Source organism: Phoenix dactylifera, chromosome 17, assembly GCF_051530095.1.
Source record: "Phoenix dactylifera cultivar Ajwa chromosome 17, Ajwa_hap1_PhDact_Kaust_v1.1, whole genome shotgun sequence".
In the NCBI taxonomy this organism is placed as follows: domain Eukaryota; kingdom Viridiplantae; phylum Streptophyta; class Magnoliopsida; order Arecales; family Arecaceae; genus Phoenix; species Phoenix dactylifera.
In genome coordinates, this window is record NC_143206.1 from 10,995,530 (window position 1) to 11,010,286 (window position 14,757).

Consider the following 14,757-nt stretch of genomic DNA (forward strand, 5'->3'; position numbering starts at 1 on the left):
CACTCTCATGAGCATGGCCAATGATTATCCCAGGCAAAGGACAATGCTTTGCATCCAAAGAGAGTTAACTGAAATGCAATTGTCTTTTGAAGAGATTAATCAAATTTTTTAAAGTTATGCAGCACAGAGAATTTGCAGAATTACTAGTATAGACGCAAATCACAAATCCAGGTAATTTTTTTTAGTTACTAAAAAGGGAAAAAAAGAAAGAAAACCCTATTCAATATATCTCATCCCCATTATTTGAGCAAGCTTCGTGAAAATTTTTTGCCATCCAAAAGCTTGGCACATCTTCATTTCACTTTTAATTTTCATCAAATAATCTCTTTAAAAAAGATAAAAAAATATACTTATTGATTTCTTTTCATGAAAAATGAATTAGCCGTACTTAAGCTCTTATTATGGACTCCTATGCCTTATATGGCTTCTATTGCTGGGAAGAATTGCCCAGGCTTCTATTGCTCGGAAGAATTGCCCAGGCTTCATGAATAAAAGGGGATTAAACGTGGAGAATTTCATAAGGTAGGCTCACTAATTGTGAAAGTCTTAGCTAGAGGGGGGAAATTTGAAACTGAATTAAATGGAGGAGGATTAGATTATGCATGATTAGGGGAGATGATAGAATGGTGACTTTTAGCTTAGGTTTACCTTAAGGGAATGAGAGTAGATGACATGTAGAAGGGTTCAAGGCCTCTCTTAGGGTTATAAGGTTGGAGCAGTGCATAGTTAAAAAGATATGTAATGAAAAAAGAGTTCATGGATGAACTGGTACAGAGAACATGGCAAATTTTCAGAGGGTATGGCTGGGATTCAATTATATAAGATGAAGGGAGGCAATAAAGTGTTGGAATTTGGTTAGGCTCAGCTAAGAGGGGAGACTATGTGACTCTTGAAAAACTAAGGCTCTTAAACTAGGAAAGAAGGGAATTAATTAGCATTTTATGAAAACAATATATAAAAAATTCCAGAGAGATAAAAAGGTAGAATAATGTTGTAGCATCATTCTTTTTAATGTGATGTCATTTAGTGTGCATGTATTTGTGTCTATTTCACATTTCAGAGGTTCATACATATAAGTTCGAATGTTTCTAGAGGGGAGTGTATAGATATATATATATACCCACATGCATACACTTTTTGAAGGTTATAAATGCAAAATTCTACCAAAAAAAAAAACACGAGTCAGGGTACCATTGGAGCCACAAAGTTTTTTCTTTTCCCCCTTTTGATGAGGCACTGGAACCAAAAAGTTGATGTGCTAATCTTACACTTCCACTCATATGTATGTCAAACCAACCTGTTATCGTGTCAAAAAAAGAATAGGCCTTTTCTGGCTGAGAAAAGAAGGCTTTCATCCATAGCAAAAGCACAAGGTATAAACAAAAGCAAGAACCAATGCACATTTCCGCAATAAGATGTAGAACCTTGAGATCATGTCACAACTTTATCTCACTGGCATAAACACTGAAATAAGCACTGCTCCCAATTACATGAACAAATAAACTCACAGAAAAAAATAGACAAAAAAAAAAGCAATTGTCACTCCTGCATAATGCGATATCAAACAATCCAGAGACTACAATGGTAAAGCTCCATCTATCCGAATAGCAACATTATATAAAATAAATAGACACAGACTAGAAGCTCATGCACCTCTCTGAAAAATCCACTCTTCTCTAACAACTTCTAGATGATAGGGACCAGCTCTTTTCGAGTATATGCATATATAGCTGCTCAACAGTTTCCCAAAAGAAAATGCATGTAAACTTGTGATGCCAAAAAAACACATCAAAAATATGCTTACTAACATAAAGTCCATTTCAACTCCTAAATAATTAAGAGACAGAACGAATTCTATTCATATTTATATATGTCAAGTAATTGACACAGCGTCATCTCAAGGTTATATGGAAGCAGAAGGATATAGAAGACACAAACCAAAACCATGCAAAGATAAGGATAACTTCAGGATGTTGCCAATGACCGAGAACATAAAGCTGCAGCTAACCTTACTAATTAAGGTTAATAAGCAATCAACAAAATCTAAGTCAAAAAGTAAGTCTCAACTGAACCATCACATGTAGAACATCAAAATGTCTTACCAAATAAATTAAAACCACCACAAGTCCATGGATACATCAATCAAATTAGAAAACCTATAAGCAAGGATGATTGCAACAGACTTAAGATGAAATCAGGTGCGAGTGTTTGAGATAAAGAAAAATGGACCAAAATTCTGACTTAAAAAGCTTTCTAAGTCCATCATAATCCAAAAAGAACAAAGATTACATAAAGAAACAAAAGAAGATCAAACTAGATATCAGAAGAGTAAGTGGCCATCAGCAACACTAAATCGACAAAGTAGGAGGAAGTCAAAAGAAGGGCCAATTCCCCAGCTGAACATATCTAAAGACCATATCAATACCAATCAGGGGACACAGGCAATAGACATTCAATAATGATAATAATGCATGGGGGATATAGGTCTCAACTCTACCATCCACATGAAAAGAAATTCCAGCATTCGCGCTTATCATTGTTCAGAGAAGCCAATTCCATGAAATAAACCAAGCATTGAGTCACTAAGAAAAGATGATCAGATGCATAAAGAACAGAATAGCATATCTTAGTGAATTTGCAAGGATGATGAGGAAAGAACACCTAAGCTGTTCTGACAAGACAACTGAATCTTTATGTCCAGTTTCACCCTTTTCATTCAAAGACAGCCACAAGCTACTCTACTCAAAGGTAGGATTCAACTTTTACCACAACTCCAAAACTAAAATATTTGATATGCTCCTCCCAGAAACAGCACATACCTACATACAAATTGGGCTGCCAAAGGCCTTAGAATCCATTTTACCAGGACCTCTTGATTTGCCTAGTGGTATCCACATAGGACACATTGATATGGGCATGGATATGACACTTGGGTATGGGTTCATAACAAGACTTTCTTTAAGATTATATGGATCTGATACCTGCATAGGTTAGACTAAAAACCTCAAAAAGTCTCCCACCAGCCCTCTTTTACCACAGAGGGCAGCTTGCCTAGGTCACCTCTACTTCATCCTAGCCAGCAACAATGCTAAGACCTTAACAAGTGACATCTGTGACATAATAGGTTATTTTAAAGCACAAAGTGCCTCCAAGCTATACAAAAGAAGACAAGAAATCCCACAAAAAGATACAATAACCATTTCTGCACTCAACTTTCTTAGCAATGTTGCTCTTTGCAAGTATGTCGTGCATAATACATTTATATGCAAGCAAAAGTTAATCTCCATTCACAATTACAATAAACCAAGATCCCCCTTCAGTCCTTGGGCCAAAAGATTACTATATGATCTTATGCACCTTATTTGACAAACCACCATAGTCTTGAGTTTCTGGGTAGCTTCTTTCTTAGGAGTGAGAGGCGTGTTACTAGAATCCTCTCTAGACTGTATTGGTATAATTATTTGAAAATACCCATTAGAACATTCACAATAATCATTTAGAATTGAGAGAGGCAATATGGTTGCCCTGACTCTAAACCAGTCAGTTTCGGCCACATCACTTCTCACCTCCAAAAAATTTGTGAAGAGTTTCTTGGGTTTCTAACATTCTATTCATTGCTCCTTTAAACACTTCTACTGGCTTCAGTCCTCAATATGTAATTAAATTTATTTTTCTATTCCCATTTTGAGAAGCACTCCAGCAGTTACATTACATTCTTATAGCCTATAGCACCTATCCAGTTTCTTAAAAATAATGCTTTAGATGCTTCTTATTCTGAAAACCTTCATATCATTATCGTCTTGCTTTCAATTGATATCATGAATCAGCTCCAAAATGCCTGACTTGACAGTTCTCCCCTAACTCCCTAAAAGCAACCTCCCTCCACTACCTAGGAGGCTATTACTATCTTTTAACGTATTCAGTTTGCACACCATACGGCTTACATCATGATCCCCTAATAAACCCATTCCCTATCTGATCCTGACCATAAATATTTTCAGGCATGCATGCATAGCTCAAATCATAGGCCTATGCATGTGTAGGTATACCCAAAGAAAAAGGGCTTTCCAGCACTGTTCTGATTTGCTTAATACGAACCAGCTTGGGCACACTAAGATATTGACAGAAGCTAATCATTAGTATTAGCCCAAAAAGAAGATCCATGAACAGTTTCATACCAAAGAAACAAGAAAAACTAATCCTATAACATGAAGTAGATCGTTCATCTGGTAACTAAACTAGAAAACAAATCACAGCTTCCATGTGCCAAGATTAGAGCAAATAACCGCAGTTCTTCCAAAATACACTAATAAAAGTAAGCAACCCATGCTTCCTATTTACATAGACGAATTGATTGCTGTAGTTTTATACAAACAATTTTATTTCCATTATTACAAGCATACAGACAAGAACCCGGATGTTTCCCCCTTCACAGGTACCAAGTATCCAACAATCCCCGTTACCAATAATCCCTTCATTTATAGCCCACATTTCTTATATACCAAGAAAAGCACTACTTCCATACACATCTCAATTGATTCCCACCCCCTTCAAGAATCAATCAACTGCAATTAAAATGCATCCAAATTGGCCCAAAAAGAAGAAAGAAAATTACAAAAAATAATCTTTTTTCGTTCTCCTTCCTTCTCATTTCTTCATATCTAATTTCAGGAACGATTTTTCCATTTTCTTTCATGCGGGAGCATCAGCAAGAACAGCAGTTAGGGCAGCGTACCAATCCATTCTCGTTGCACTCCTCGCAGCGACGCATCCTCCCGTCCACCTCGACGAACACCTTGCGGCTGCCGCTGCAATTGGTGCACGGAACGAACCGAACTCCGCCGCAGCCGCTGCACACGAACGCAGGATCCTGCGCGGCGACCCCTTCGAGAAGCCGCCCCAGCTCCCCGGCCTCGTGGAGCTGCCGGATTTCCTCCGCGCCGCCAAGGCACCGCCCGCCAACGAACACCTGGGGGAGCGAGAAAGGCCGGCCCTTTCCCAGCAGCGCCTGCAGCTCCCGCCGGTAGGCGGCGTCCATGGAAACGTCCCGCTCGTCGACGGCGACGCGGAAGCCGCGGAGTATGGCGCGGACGGTGCAGCAGTCCTCGTGGGTCCGGCGGATGCCACGGAGGGAGGTGGAGAAGAGGACGACCTTGGGGCGCTTGGGCTCGTCGGCGAGGTGCTTCCAGAGGGGTTTGACAGCGGGATGCTCGTCCTTAGCCTTGATCGGGCGATGATGGTGGTGGTAGGTGAGGGATCGGGGGAGGAGGTAGGGCTTCTTGGCGGCGGAGGCGGAGGCGGCGAGGTCGTCGAGGCCGTCCATGAGGTCCCAGGCGTTGATAACAGCAGTGGGGGAGGCGAAGGCCACGGAGAGGGAGGGATCGGGATCGTCTAGGGTTTTGAGGGAACCGTAGGTGGTGGAGGTGAGAGAGACGAGGTGGGTGGAGTCCCCCTGGTGGAGGGATGCGTGATGGACCACGATAGGAGAGGAGAGAGTGGGGGTTCTCCCTAACAAAAGCGCCGGCGGTGGAGGCGGAGGCGGCGGCGGAGGCTGAGGAAGAGAGAGAGGAGGCGGCGGCGGCGTTGGAGAGAAGGCGATGCAGCGATCGCGAGAGGAGGCACAGCCCATAGAAGGGGACCGGTGGGGTGCTTTTTAGTTGGTTTTTGCGGCGGATTTTTTTGGATTATTTTAGCTCGTTTTAATACCGTTTTAGTGTTAATACGAATTTAATCCTCGGTTTGGAGGGAGGGAGGGAGGGAGTGGGGTTGCCGTAAATGGAACGTGGAATGTGTGCTTTGGAAGGGAAGGAGACTGAGAGATGCGGACTCGGCGTTTTCCGCGAAGAAGGAAGTAGTTAGAAACAGAGAGAAGGGGGGGGAGCGCGGCCGAATGAAGAAAGAGAGGCGACGCGGTTGCGTCAGCTTTACGCTGGGATTTGAGGTAGCTTGTGGCGTATTAATTTAATTGAAACAGAATAAATGGCGGAGGGGGCAAGAAAAGGAAAGGAAGCATGCTAAGCTTTTAAGCTACACCAAGTTTTATTAGGGGGGGCCATAGAGCATGCATCATTGTTCATGCATGATGATACAAAAAAAGAATATGTATTAAATAAAACTTATCATCTACTTGTGTTCTACATATTTCCAAATTGTATGCCCGTATTTCGTCGAAGAATTAGTATTGTATCAAACCTCAGGGCAACACTATTTTCTTCAGCAGCTCTTATGAATAAGGGTAGTAAAAAGATTGACCCGTTCTAAGAACCTGACCTCACCCTCTTTGGGCTGGGATTTCTTGTCTCTTTTACTTTGATTTGAATGAATCAAAGCTTTTGACCTGAGATGTTTTGTAATAGCAGAGTTTTATTTAGATAGAGCTAGTTCGAGTCAAATGAAAACATAAATTGTCACGATTTGTTAGGTTGGTCATGAATTGTCACCCTCTGGGTCATGCATTCTTAGCCTGCAAGCAGGTTGATTTAGGTTTATGTCAAAGCCATTAACCTCTAATGTATGATCTTAACTCAACATGACTCACTGATTGCTAAATCTAGACATGCAAAGCATTGGAAATGGTATTGGGAGGACTATAGAGAGAGATCTTAATTGGAACTCTTGTAGGCATGCGTTCAAGATGGATGTTATTGAAGCCATATGTTATGTGTTTCCCATGAAATGCTTATAAATATACCTGAGTCCAGCATTATGATGCACATACAAGGAATTCAATACTAGAATATTTTTGGGAAACATAACAATGTTCTTTCTTTTTCCTTTGATTTTTAGGCCCTGTTTGGGGGAGCTTTTGGAGGGCCAAAAAGCACTTTCTGGCCCTCCAAAAGTACTTTTAGATAAAAAATAGTGTTTGATAAAATTTTCGAAAAGTTGTTTCAGCTTTTGCGGGAAGCTGAAAACAGCTTTTGGGGAGAAGCTCCAATTTGGAGCTTTCCGAAAATGTTGTTTTCAACTTTGTCGGGAAGCTGTTTTTTGGACCAAATTACCCCCATTTAAATCTCACTTTTTTTTCCCAAAACCCTTATCCCATCTCTTCCTCTCTCACCCATGCTCTCCCTCTCCTTCTCTATCTTCTTCTTCCTCTCAACGCTGCCGCCTCTGTTCCTTCTTCCTCTTCTTTTTTTTTTTTTTTTTTGTTTTGGGAGCTCGTGGCTGCCCACGGTGGCAGCCACCATGCCGGCTACCACCCATAGCCGACGACCCTTCTATAATTCAATGAAATAAAATAATAAATAAATAACTAAATAAAATAAATAAAAAAAATAATGAGTGAGTGGCAAATAATCTGATCTAAATAAATAAATAAATAAAAATATTAGTAATTATTTAACCAATTTTATTATCTAGCTAGAAAATTTGTTAGAGAGATAAATAGTCATTAGAAGGATGAAAAATTAATTTACACTAATAATTATAATATTATATATATTTATTATTGTATTATACTATAAATATAATATTATATTACATTATATCATAATACATTGATATGTTATGTTAAATAATTTAATATTATATTAAATTATTATTCTATAATACATAATATTATAATACTATATTATAATAATATTATATTACATTACATTAATATTATATTATATCATATATTTATGTATAAATATATATTATATTTTATTATGCTTTGTTGTATAATACTGATGATGTCCTTTATGGTCATTTTGTCACACAGAAGTACTTTCTCAATCTGTTTACTAAATACATGTTAAAGTACCACAGCACTTTAGAAATGTAACTACCAAACAGCAAACAGCTTTTTATAAACGCTTTGCTTCAGACGCTCTACTTCCAACAGTTCTACTTCCAAAAGCTCTACTACTAACAGCTCCCCCAAACAGGGCCTTAAGGTGAATTGCATTCTCTTTTATGAATTGCCTTCCCATTTTGTAGTGCACCATTGATTGTAGTTTCATACTTAGGAGATATATTTTGAATTTTTCATTTTTAATATGTTATCAATTTAACATGTAAATAAAGAACAATCAAGATCGCTCCAATAATCTCTATTGGTATTGGGAGCTATATGCTAAGGATGATGTCCACTTAGAATAAGAATCTTTAGTTCTTCTCATTGTGGCTGTTTTCCATATGGCTCAAGTTTTTTTTTTTTATATAATCTTAAGTTGGTAACCAGTGGTTTGAAAATAAGAATCTTTAGTCATTCTCATTGTGGCTGTTTTCCATATAGTTCAACTTTTTTTTATATATATATATAATCTTAAGTTGGTAACTCGTGGTTTTATAAATTTATGAGCAAAATTTTAGATCCGGTTCTCAGTTTCTCCCTATGGAATAAGAAACTCCACTATTCCACTTCATCCCAGGCTATCACAATCGAGCACTCCAATAAATGCCCTCCGTCTCTATACTCTTCTTTCTTTCTTTATTTTTCTTTCTTCCCTCCTTATTTTCTTCCTCACTTTTAATCATTCTTTCATTTCTTTTTTTCCATTATCTTCTTTCTTTTCCTTGTTTCTTCTTTCTTGTCTTTCTTTTTCTTCTCCCCTTTCTCTCTCTCTCTTCTTTCCTTTTCTTTTATATCCCCTCTTTCCTTTCTTTCTCTTATTTTCTTCTTTTCTTTTTTTTATTCCTATTATTTTTTTCCTCTTTTTTCTTATTTCTTGCATGAATGGCTTTAGAAGTCTCGACCTAATCTTATTTTTTTATAGGAACTGGACGAGATGCCTCTCCTCTTGCCAGGTCTTAAAGCATTCGCTTTAAGTTTGGTGGATGTATATGGACGAAAATAATACAAGTTAAAGGTATTTATTTTGGACGTCCTTGAAATTCAGATCCTTCTTCTTTAGGTGTGACACTGTCAAGGAGGAGTGCTGTTGGCGAAGGGACGGGTAGGGAGGTGAGAGAAGGAGTGACGCGCGGGGGGGGGGGGGGGGGGGGGGGGGGGGGGGGGGGGGGGGGGGGGGGCGGTGGGGGGGTGGAAAACAGAGGCGGATGTGGGACACCTGGTCCTGAGAAAACAGAGGCGGGCAGGGGCGACAAGGGGGTGTAGCAACAGCTGCGAGCGGGCGAGAAGAACCGGTCGTGGGCGGATATGGCGAAGGGCCATTCGAAGACGCCGACCTGGTCCAACCATCAGATCTCGTCCGCGGAGCTGAAAACCCTGAAACAGCGGTTCACGGATGTGGTAGAAATCCCGCCGGAGAAGATGGAGCTGGCTAGGGCGGCTTGGCGTGACACCGCTGTTATTATGCGCAGCCTAGGGCATCGAGTTCCGGTGGAATGGATCTGCCGGGAGCTGCGGGTGGTCGGGAAACTTGACTACGATGTCGAGGACTTCATGATGGCGGAAGAGACTTTTGTCTTCCGGTTCCGGTGTGAGAGGGATCGGGAGGCTGCCATGGAGGCCGGACCCTAGCTGGTGGCAGGGCAACTCCTGGCGATGGAGCGATGGCGGCCTAACTTCGTTCCGGGGGCCAATCGGTTGAGTCGGGCGGTTATTTGGCTACGGCTCCCGAGCTTGCCGACGGAATACTGGACAAAGGAGCTTATTTGGAGCATTGCGGAGAAGGCGGGTCGGCCACTGGCGCTGGACAAGGTCACCGACCAAGGCCGGAAACTGGGGTTTGCCCGCGTCAAGGTCGAGATGGATGTGTGCGAACCGCTCCGGCCAGGGACCTTCATCCAGGTTGGAGCAGATTCTCACTGGCAGGCGTTCCGCTATGAGAACTTGCCTGGCTTCTGCTACAGGTGTGCTAGGCTTGGGCATGGAGAGGGTGCTTGCCCGTTTCCTTCCACAACTCCGGCGATGCCCGGCGTACAGGGTGATTCTCTTTCTCAGGAGCCGGGGGCGGAGTTGAAGGAGGGGGACAGTCTGGGAAGCCGGCTGCCCTTCGGTCCGTGGCTGACTACATCCAAGCTGTGGCAGCCGAAGGGGAGCAAGCCGAAGGGAAAGCAGGCTGCTGTGTCGAAAGGGGATCATACGCCGGTGCAGGAGGCCTCCGGGTCGAGGCCGAGGTCCCCTATAGCGGCGAAGTCCCTCTCCGAGTCGCCCACGGACACGGATGGTTGGCAAAAGCCATCCAAGCTGGCAAGGAGGAGGTCGCCGGAGAAGGTAGCGGCGGGTGTGGTGATGGACACTGAGTCAACTACACTTGGACCGGGGTCCGGGTTGAACTTGGCGTCCGCTGCGGGCCGAGTGGTACCCGGGCGAGTCGAGGCGGTCGGGCTGGATCCTGGCCCATCATCAAGCCTACCCAAGGATGGACTGGGCCAGGCGAGAATGGGCCAGGCTAGCGCTTCCGGGCGGGCCCGTGGACAGGGCCCAAGCCCAATGAAGCGGGCTCGCAGCCCGGCCAAGGCTTCCAAGGGACTGGAGGCGAGACGGAACGTGCCGACTCAGATCCGTCGGTCATCTTCATCGTCTTCCTTCGATGATCCGAAGCTCCGACTGAGGGAGGAAGGAAGGAGGCATTTCCGGAGTGCCTCGCTGCCGCCGGTGAGGGCCCCCAGCCGGCCGGCGACTGGTGGTGGCCCAATAGTTGAGGGAGCTGTGGAGCCAGCGACGGAGGTCACATCTACGGCGTGCGATCCGGTGGTGGTGGATCTGGTCCCTCAGCCGCGGGCAGCCGTGGCAGGAGGCGGTGGGATGACACCAGCCACAAGGATGTCCCTGGAGGTTAAGTTGATGGAGGGGCTTCCTGTTCCGACGGTGCAGAGTGGGGTGATGCCCGCGGATCTGCAAACAGGGGGGAGGCCAGCGTCGGGAGAAGTGGAGGACCTCTCAAGCTCTTGGGTGCCGGCGGAGCCCTCTCTTGGTGCATCAGCGAAGGTGGTGTTGAGAGGCATCCCAAGCAGTTCCGGTCATGGGTCCAGCTCCCCCATTCAAACCCACGGGATGGTGGTGGACCTGTTGCGTGCGGTGATTCAGGGTGGTGGGGTGGAGTCCGGGGAAGACACAAGGACCTTACAGGGTGCGGTCAGCCCAAGTCAGGGGCGAGCCTCATCTTCATCCCATAGTGTTAAATGAAAATACTAGCTTGGAATTGTAGGGGGGCGGCCAAGCCTTTATTCTTGACGTCGTTCAAGAGACTAGTTCAACTTCATTGCCCCGAGGTTTGTTTTATTTGTGAAACACGAGTGTCTGGAGAAGGGTTGCGCCGGGTGATGCGGCGGTTGGCCGTTGACTGGGAGTCTTTTGTAATAGAGTCTCAGGGCTTGTCTGGTGGTATTGTGATGTTGTGGAGACGAGGAGTGGCCTCTATAGATGTCTTTTGCAATTGCCCGCAGCAGGTTGTGATGGTCATCTCGGAACCGAATGAATCCCCATGGGTCCTGTGTGGGGTCTATGCTAGCACTGATTACCGTACTGGGAGAGTTCTCTGGGGTGAGCTGTCATGTTTGTTGACCCAGGGGGTGCCGACTATGGTGGTGGGAGACTTTAACTGCATTCTTGGCCCCTCTGAGAAACGAGGAGGCAGAGTCTATTCTGATTCAGTGGACAGGAGGGAGTTTCGAGAGTTTCTGGATGTGGCTGGCTTAGTGGATCTTGGCTTCACTGGACCGCGCTTCACTTGGTGTAACAATCAGTCTGGACGCCCGAGGGTGTGGGAGCGGCTTGACAGGGCCATTGCCTCCCCGGATTGGATTCAGCGGTTCCCCTCCTATCAGGTTAGTCATCTTGCTCGGATTGCCTCAGATCACTGTCCTATTCTGATCTCTACAGCTTCGAGCTCCATTTACCATAGTCCTTTCCGTTTTGAGAAGCTGTGGTTGTCTTACCCCCAATCTTGGAAAATAGTTAGAGAGGCTTGGGGCATGCCAGTACAGGGAGATGCCATGCAGAGAGTGTCGCGGAGTTTGGAGCTCACCAAGCGTCATCTTCGCAGATGGAACCGGGAGGTAGTGGGTAACATATTCCGGAGACTAGAGGAGGTGGAGGGCAGGATTGCAGATCTTCAGGGGAGGGAGGACCGAGGTGGGGAGTTGGAGGAGGGTGAGATGGCGGACTTGCGACGCTACTTGGCTTCACATCACTCCTTGCTGCATCAACAGGAGACAATTTGGCGGCAGAAGTCGAGGATCCAGTGGGTCAAGGAGGGGGATCGGAACACTAGCTTCTTCCATCGATCGACGGTCATTAGAAGGTAAAGGAATATGATTCGGTCGTTGAGGGTTGGGGCGGGCCAGCGGGTGGTGGAGGACATTGCAGTGAGACAGGTGTTGTTTGATTTTTTCAAATCCAGGTGGACGGAGGTAGATGGGCCCTATGTGTTGAACCAGCTCCCCAGGCCGGCAGTCCGGGTTGAGGAGTCAGAGAATGAAGCATTAATCCAGCCAGTTTCAGATAGAGAAGTGCAGGAGGCAGTTTGGGCCCTGGGGGAGGACAAGGCACCAAGTCCGGATGGATTTCCGCCATTCTTTTTTCGGAGGTATTGGAGTATCATTCGGAGGTCAGTAGTGGAGGCAGTGCAGTTATACTTCACTCGGACGGTGATGGCTGATGCCTGGCAGGTCACTTATATCACCTTGGTCTCGAAGCGTCAGGATGCGGCGGAGCCGGGTCATTATCGGCCCATTAGTTTGTGCACCACTTTGTACAAAGTAGTAGCGAAGATCATGGTTGGGAGAATGAGGGCTTTGTTGCCTAGCATGATTAGTATGGAGCAGGGGGCGTTTGTGGGGGGAAGGAGTATATCGGATAATATATTGCTAGCCCAGGAGATGATGGGAGACTTACAGCGAGCTTCGAGGAGGCGATATTTGATGGCTGTGAAACTGGATATGGAGCGTGCTTATGACCGGATCCGCTGGGATTTCCTCAGACGTGCATTGGAGAGCTTTGGATTCCATCAGATCTGGATTGACTGGGTCCTTGGCTGTGTGCAAGGGCCTACTTTCTCCATCTTGGTCAATGGTACGCCATCCCCCTTCTTTCGAGCTACTATGGGGCTTCGCCAGGGATGTCCTCTATCCCTATATCTGTTCATTATTTGCTCTGATGTACTTTCTCGTTGCCTACATGTAGCTTGCGAGGACCAGGGGTTGGCTGCCTATAGTCCAGCCCCTGGCGCTCGCCCCATTTCTCATTTGTTGTTTGCAGACGATTGCCTGCTGCTTGCTAGGGCGAGAGCTAGGGATGCCCGAGCCTTCCAGAGAGTGCTGACTGAGTACTGTGCGGCGTCTGGGCAGAGGATTAATCTCCAAAAGTCATCTATACATTTTAGTCCGAGCACAGAGCGGAGGGTGCGACGGGAGATTAGGGTGATATTGGGGATGCAGGAGCAGGAGGGGGCACTAGACTATCTTGGAGTCCCCATTACTAGGAGGAGGTTGCGGGTGGCGGAGTGCTCCACATTGGTGCAGAGAGTATAGAGTAGGCTTGAGGGTTGGAGGGCCTCATCGCTCTCTATGATGGGCAGGCTGATGCTGGTCAGGTCAGTGCTCTGCTCCATGCCGGTTTACATTATGGCCCACACAGTTGTGTCGAAGACAGTGCTGGTGGGGATTGAGCGGCTTATGCGTAGCTTCCTGTGGGGCTCCTTGGGGAGGGGCCATGGGGTGCATCTGGTGGCCTGGGAGAGAGTTTGCCTGCTTTTGAGTGAGGGTGGCCTGGGGGTACAGTCTCTCCTGGCGAGGCGAGAGGCACTCCTGGCGAGGCGGGCGGTGCAGATTGTTCTAGAGCCACATGGACTCTGGAGTCAGGTCATGATAGCGAGATATGGTCGAGCAGGCTTAGTGGGCCAGGTAGTGGGTAGCCGGAGGAGATCCTTTATGTGGCGGGAGGTTGGGAGGTATTTGCCTATGGCCCAGGCACATTCCAGGTGGTTGACTGGCGATGGCCGGACCATTGACGTGATGGAGGATCCATGGGTGGACGCTCTCCCGCTGAGCTTGTGGCCGACGATGATCAGAGTTGAGAGGGCTGTGGGACTCCGGGTATGCGATCTCCTCGTACCAGGGGAGATGGAGTGGGATGCGGACAGACTGGGCCAGTTATTTGGGGAGCACTTAGTGGAGCGCATTCGGGCTCTTCCCATCCCGGGATCAGCAGGTCCGGATGTCAGGGTCTGGAGTACCACCTGCAGGACCAGAGTCAGCGTTGGTGATGTTTCTAGGGTTCTTCTGCAGGAGTCTGAGCTGGGTAGGGACTATGGTCGGGTATGGAGGTTTGGCCTACACCAGAGGGTGGCACTATTCCTTTGGAAGGTGGCCTGAGATCGCCTGCCGACTAGCTCAGAGTTGAGCCGACGGGGGGTTAGCATTTCTCCCTTGTGCACGCTCTGCGAGGTGGACGAGTCAGTGGATCATGTACTCTTCCAGTGTGGTTGGGCGAGGAGGACTTGGAGGCTGTCAGGGCTCCCGGAGGGCTCTTGGAGCCGGAGGGATTGCTTTCTGGAGGAGGTTCGGGGCTGGTCTAGATCCCCACCGATGCGTTTTACGGCCATTAGAGCGTCATGCATAGCTTATCAGGTTTGGTTGGCCAGAAACGGTCGCATTTTTGGTGATATTAGTCTGTCCCCGTGGTTTGTGATGGAGCGGGCTCGGGCACAGGCAGCGGAGTTCTTTCACGTAGATTCAGACTATGGACCTTTGACAGCTCGGGATACCTGGGGCCCCCACTTTGCTTCGGCAGCTCCTTATGTGGTGTTTTTCACCTGGGAGCCCCCACCCCCGAGCTTCCTCAAGGTCAATTTTGATGGCTCAGTCTAGGATGGAGGTAGGAGGGGAGGAGCTGGGTTTGTCATCAGGGGTCCGGATTCCAGC

The 14,757-nt window shown here is 46.3% G+C and overlaps 1 protein-coding gene across 1 annotated transcript; it reads right to left on the bottom strand.

Moving 5' to 3' along the window:
• Positions 1–4,363: 4,363 nt before the first annotated feature.
• LOC103724059 (uncharacterized) lies at positions 4,364–5,914 on the bottom strand. The gene has a single exon (XM_008815207.6). It carries the CDS (start codon positions 5,627–5,629, stop codon positions 4,706–4,708), a length of 924 nt encoding a protein of 307 aa, XP_008813429.1. The 5' UTR covers positions 5,630–5,914; the 3' UTR covers positions 4,364–4,705.
• Positions 5,915–14,757: the final 8,843 nt, after the last annotated feature.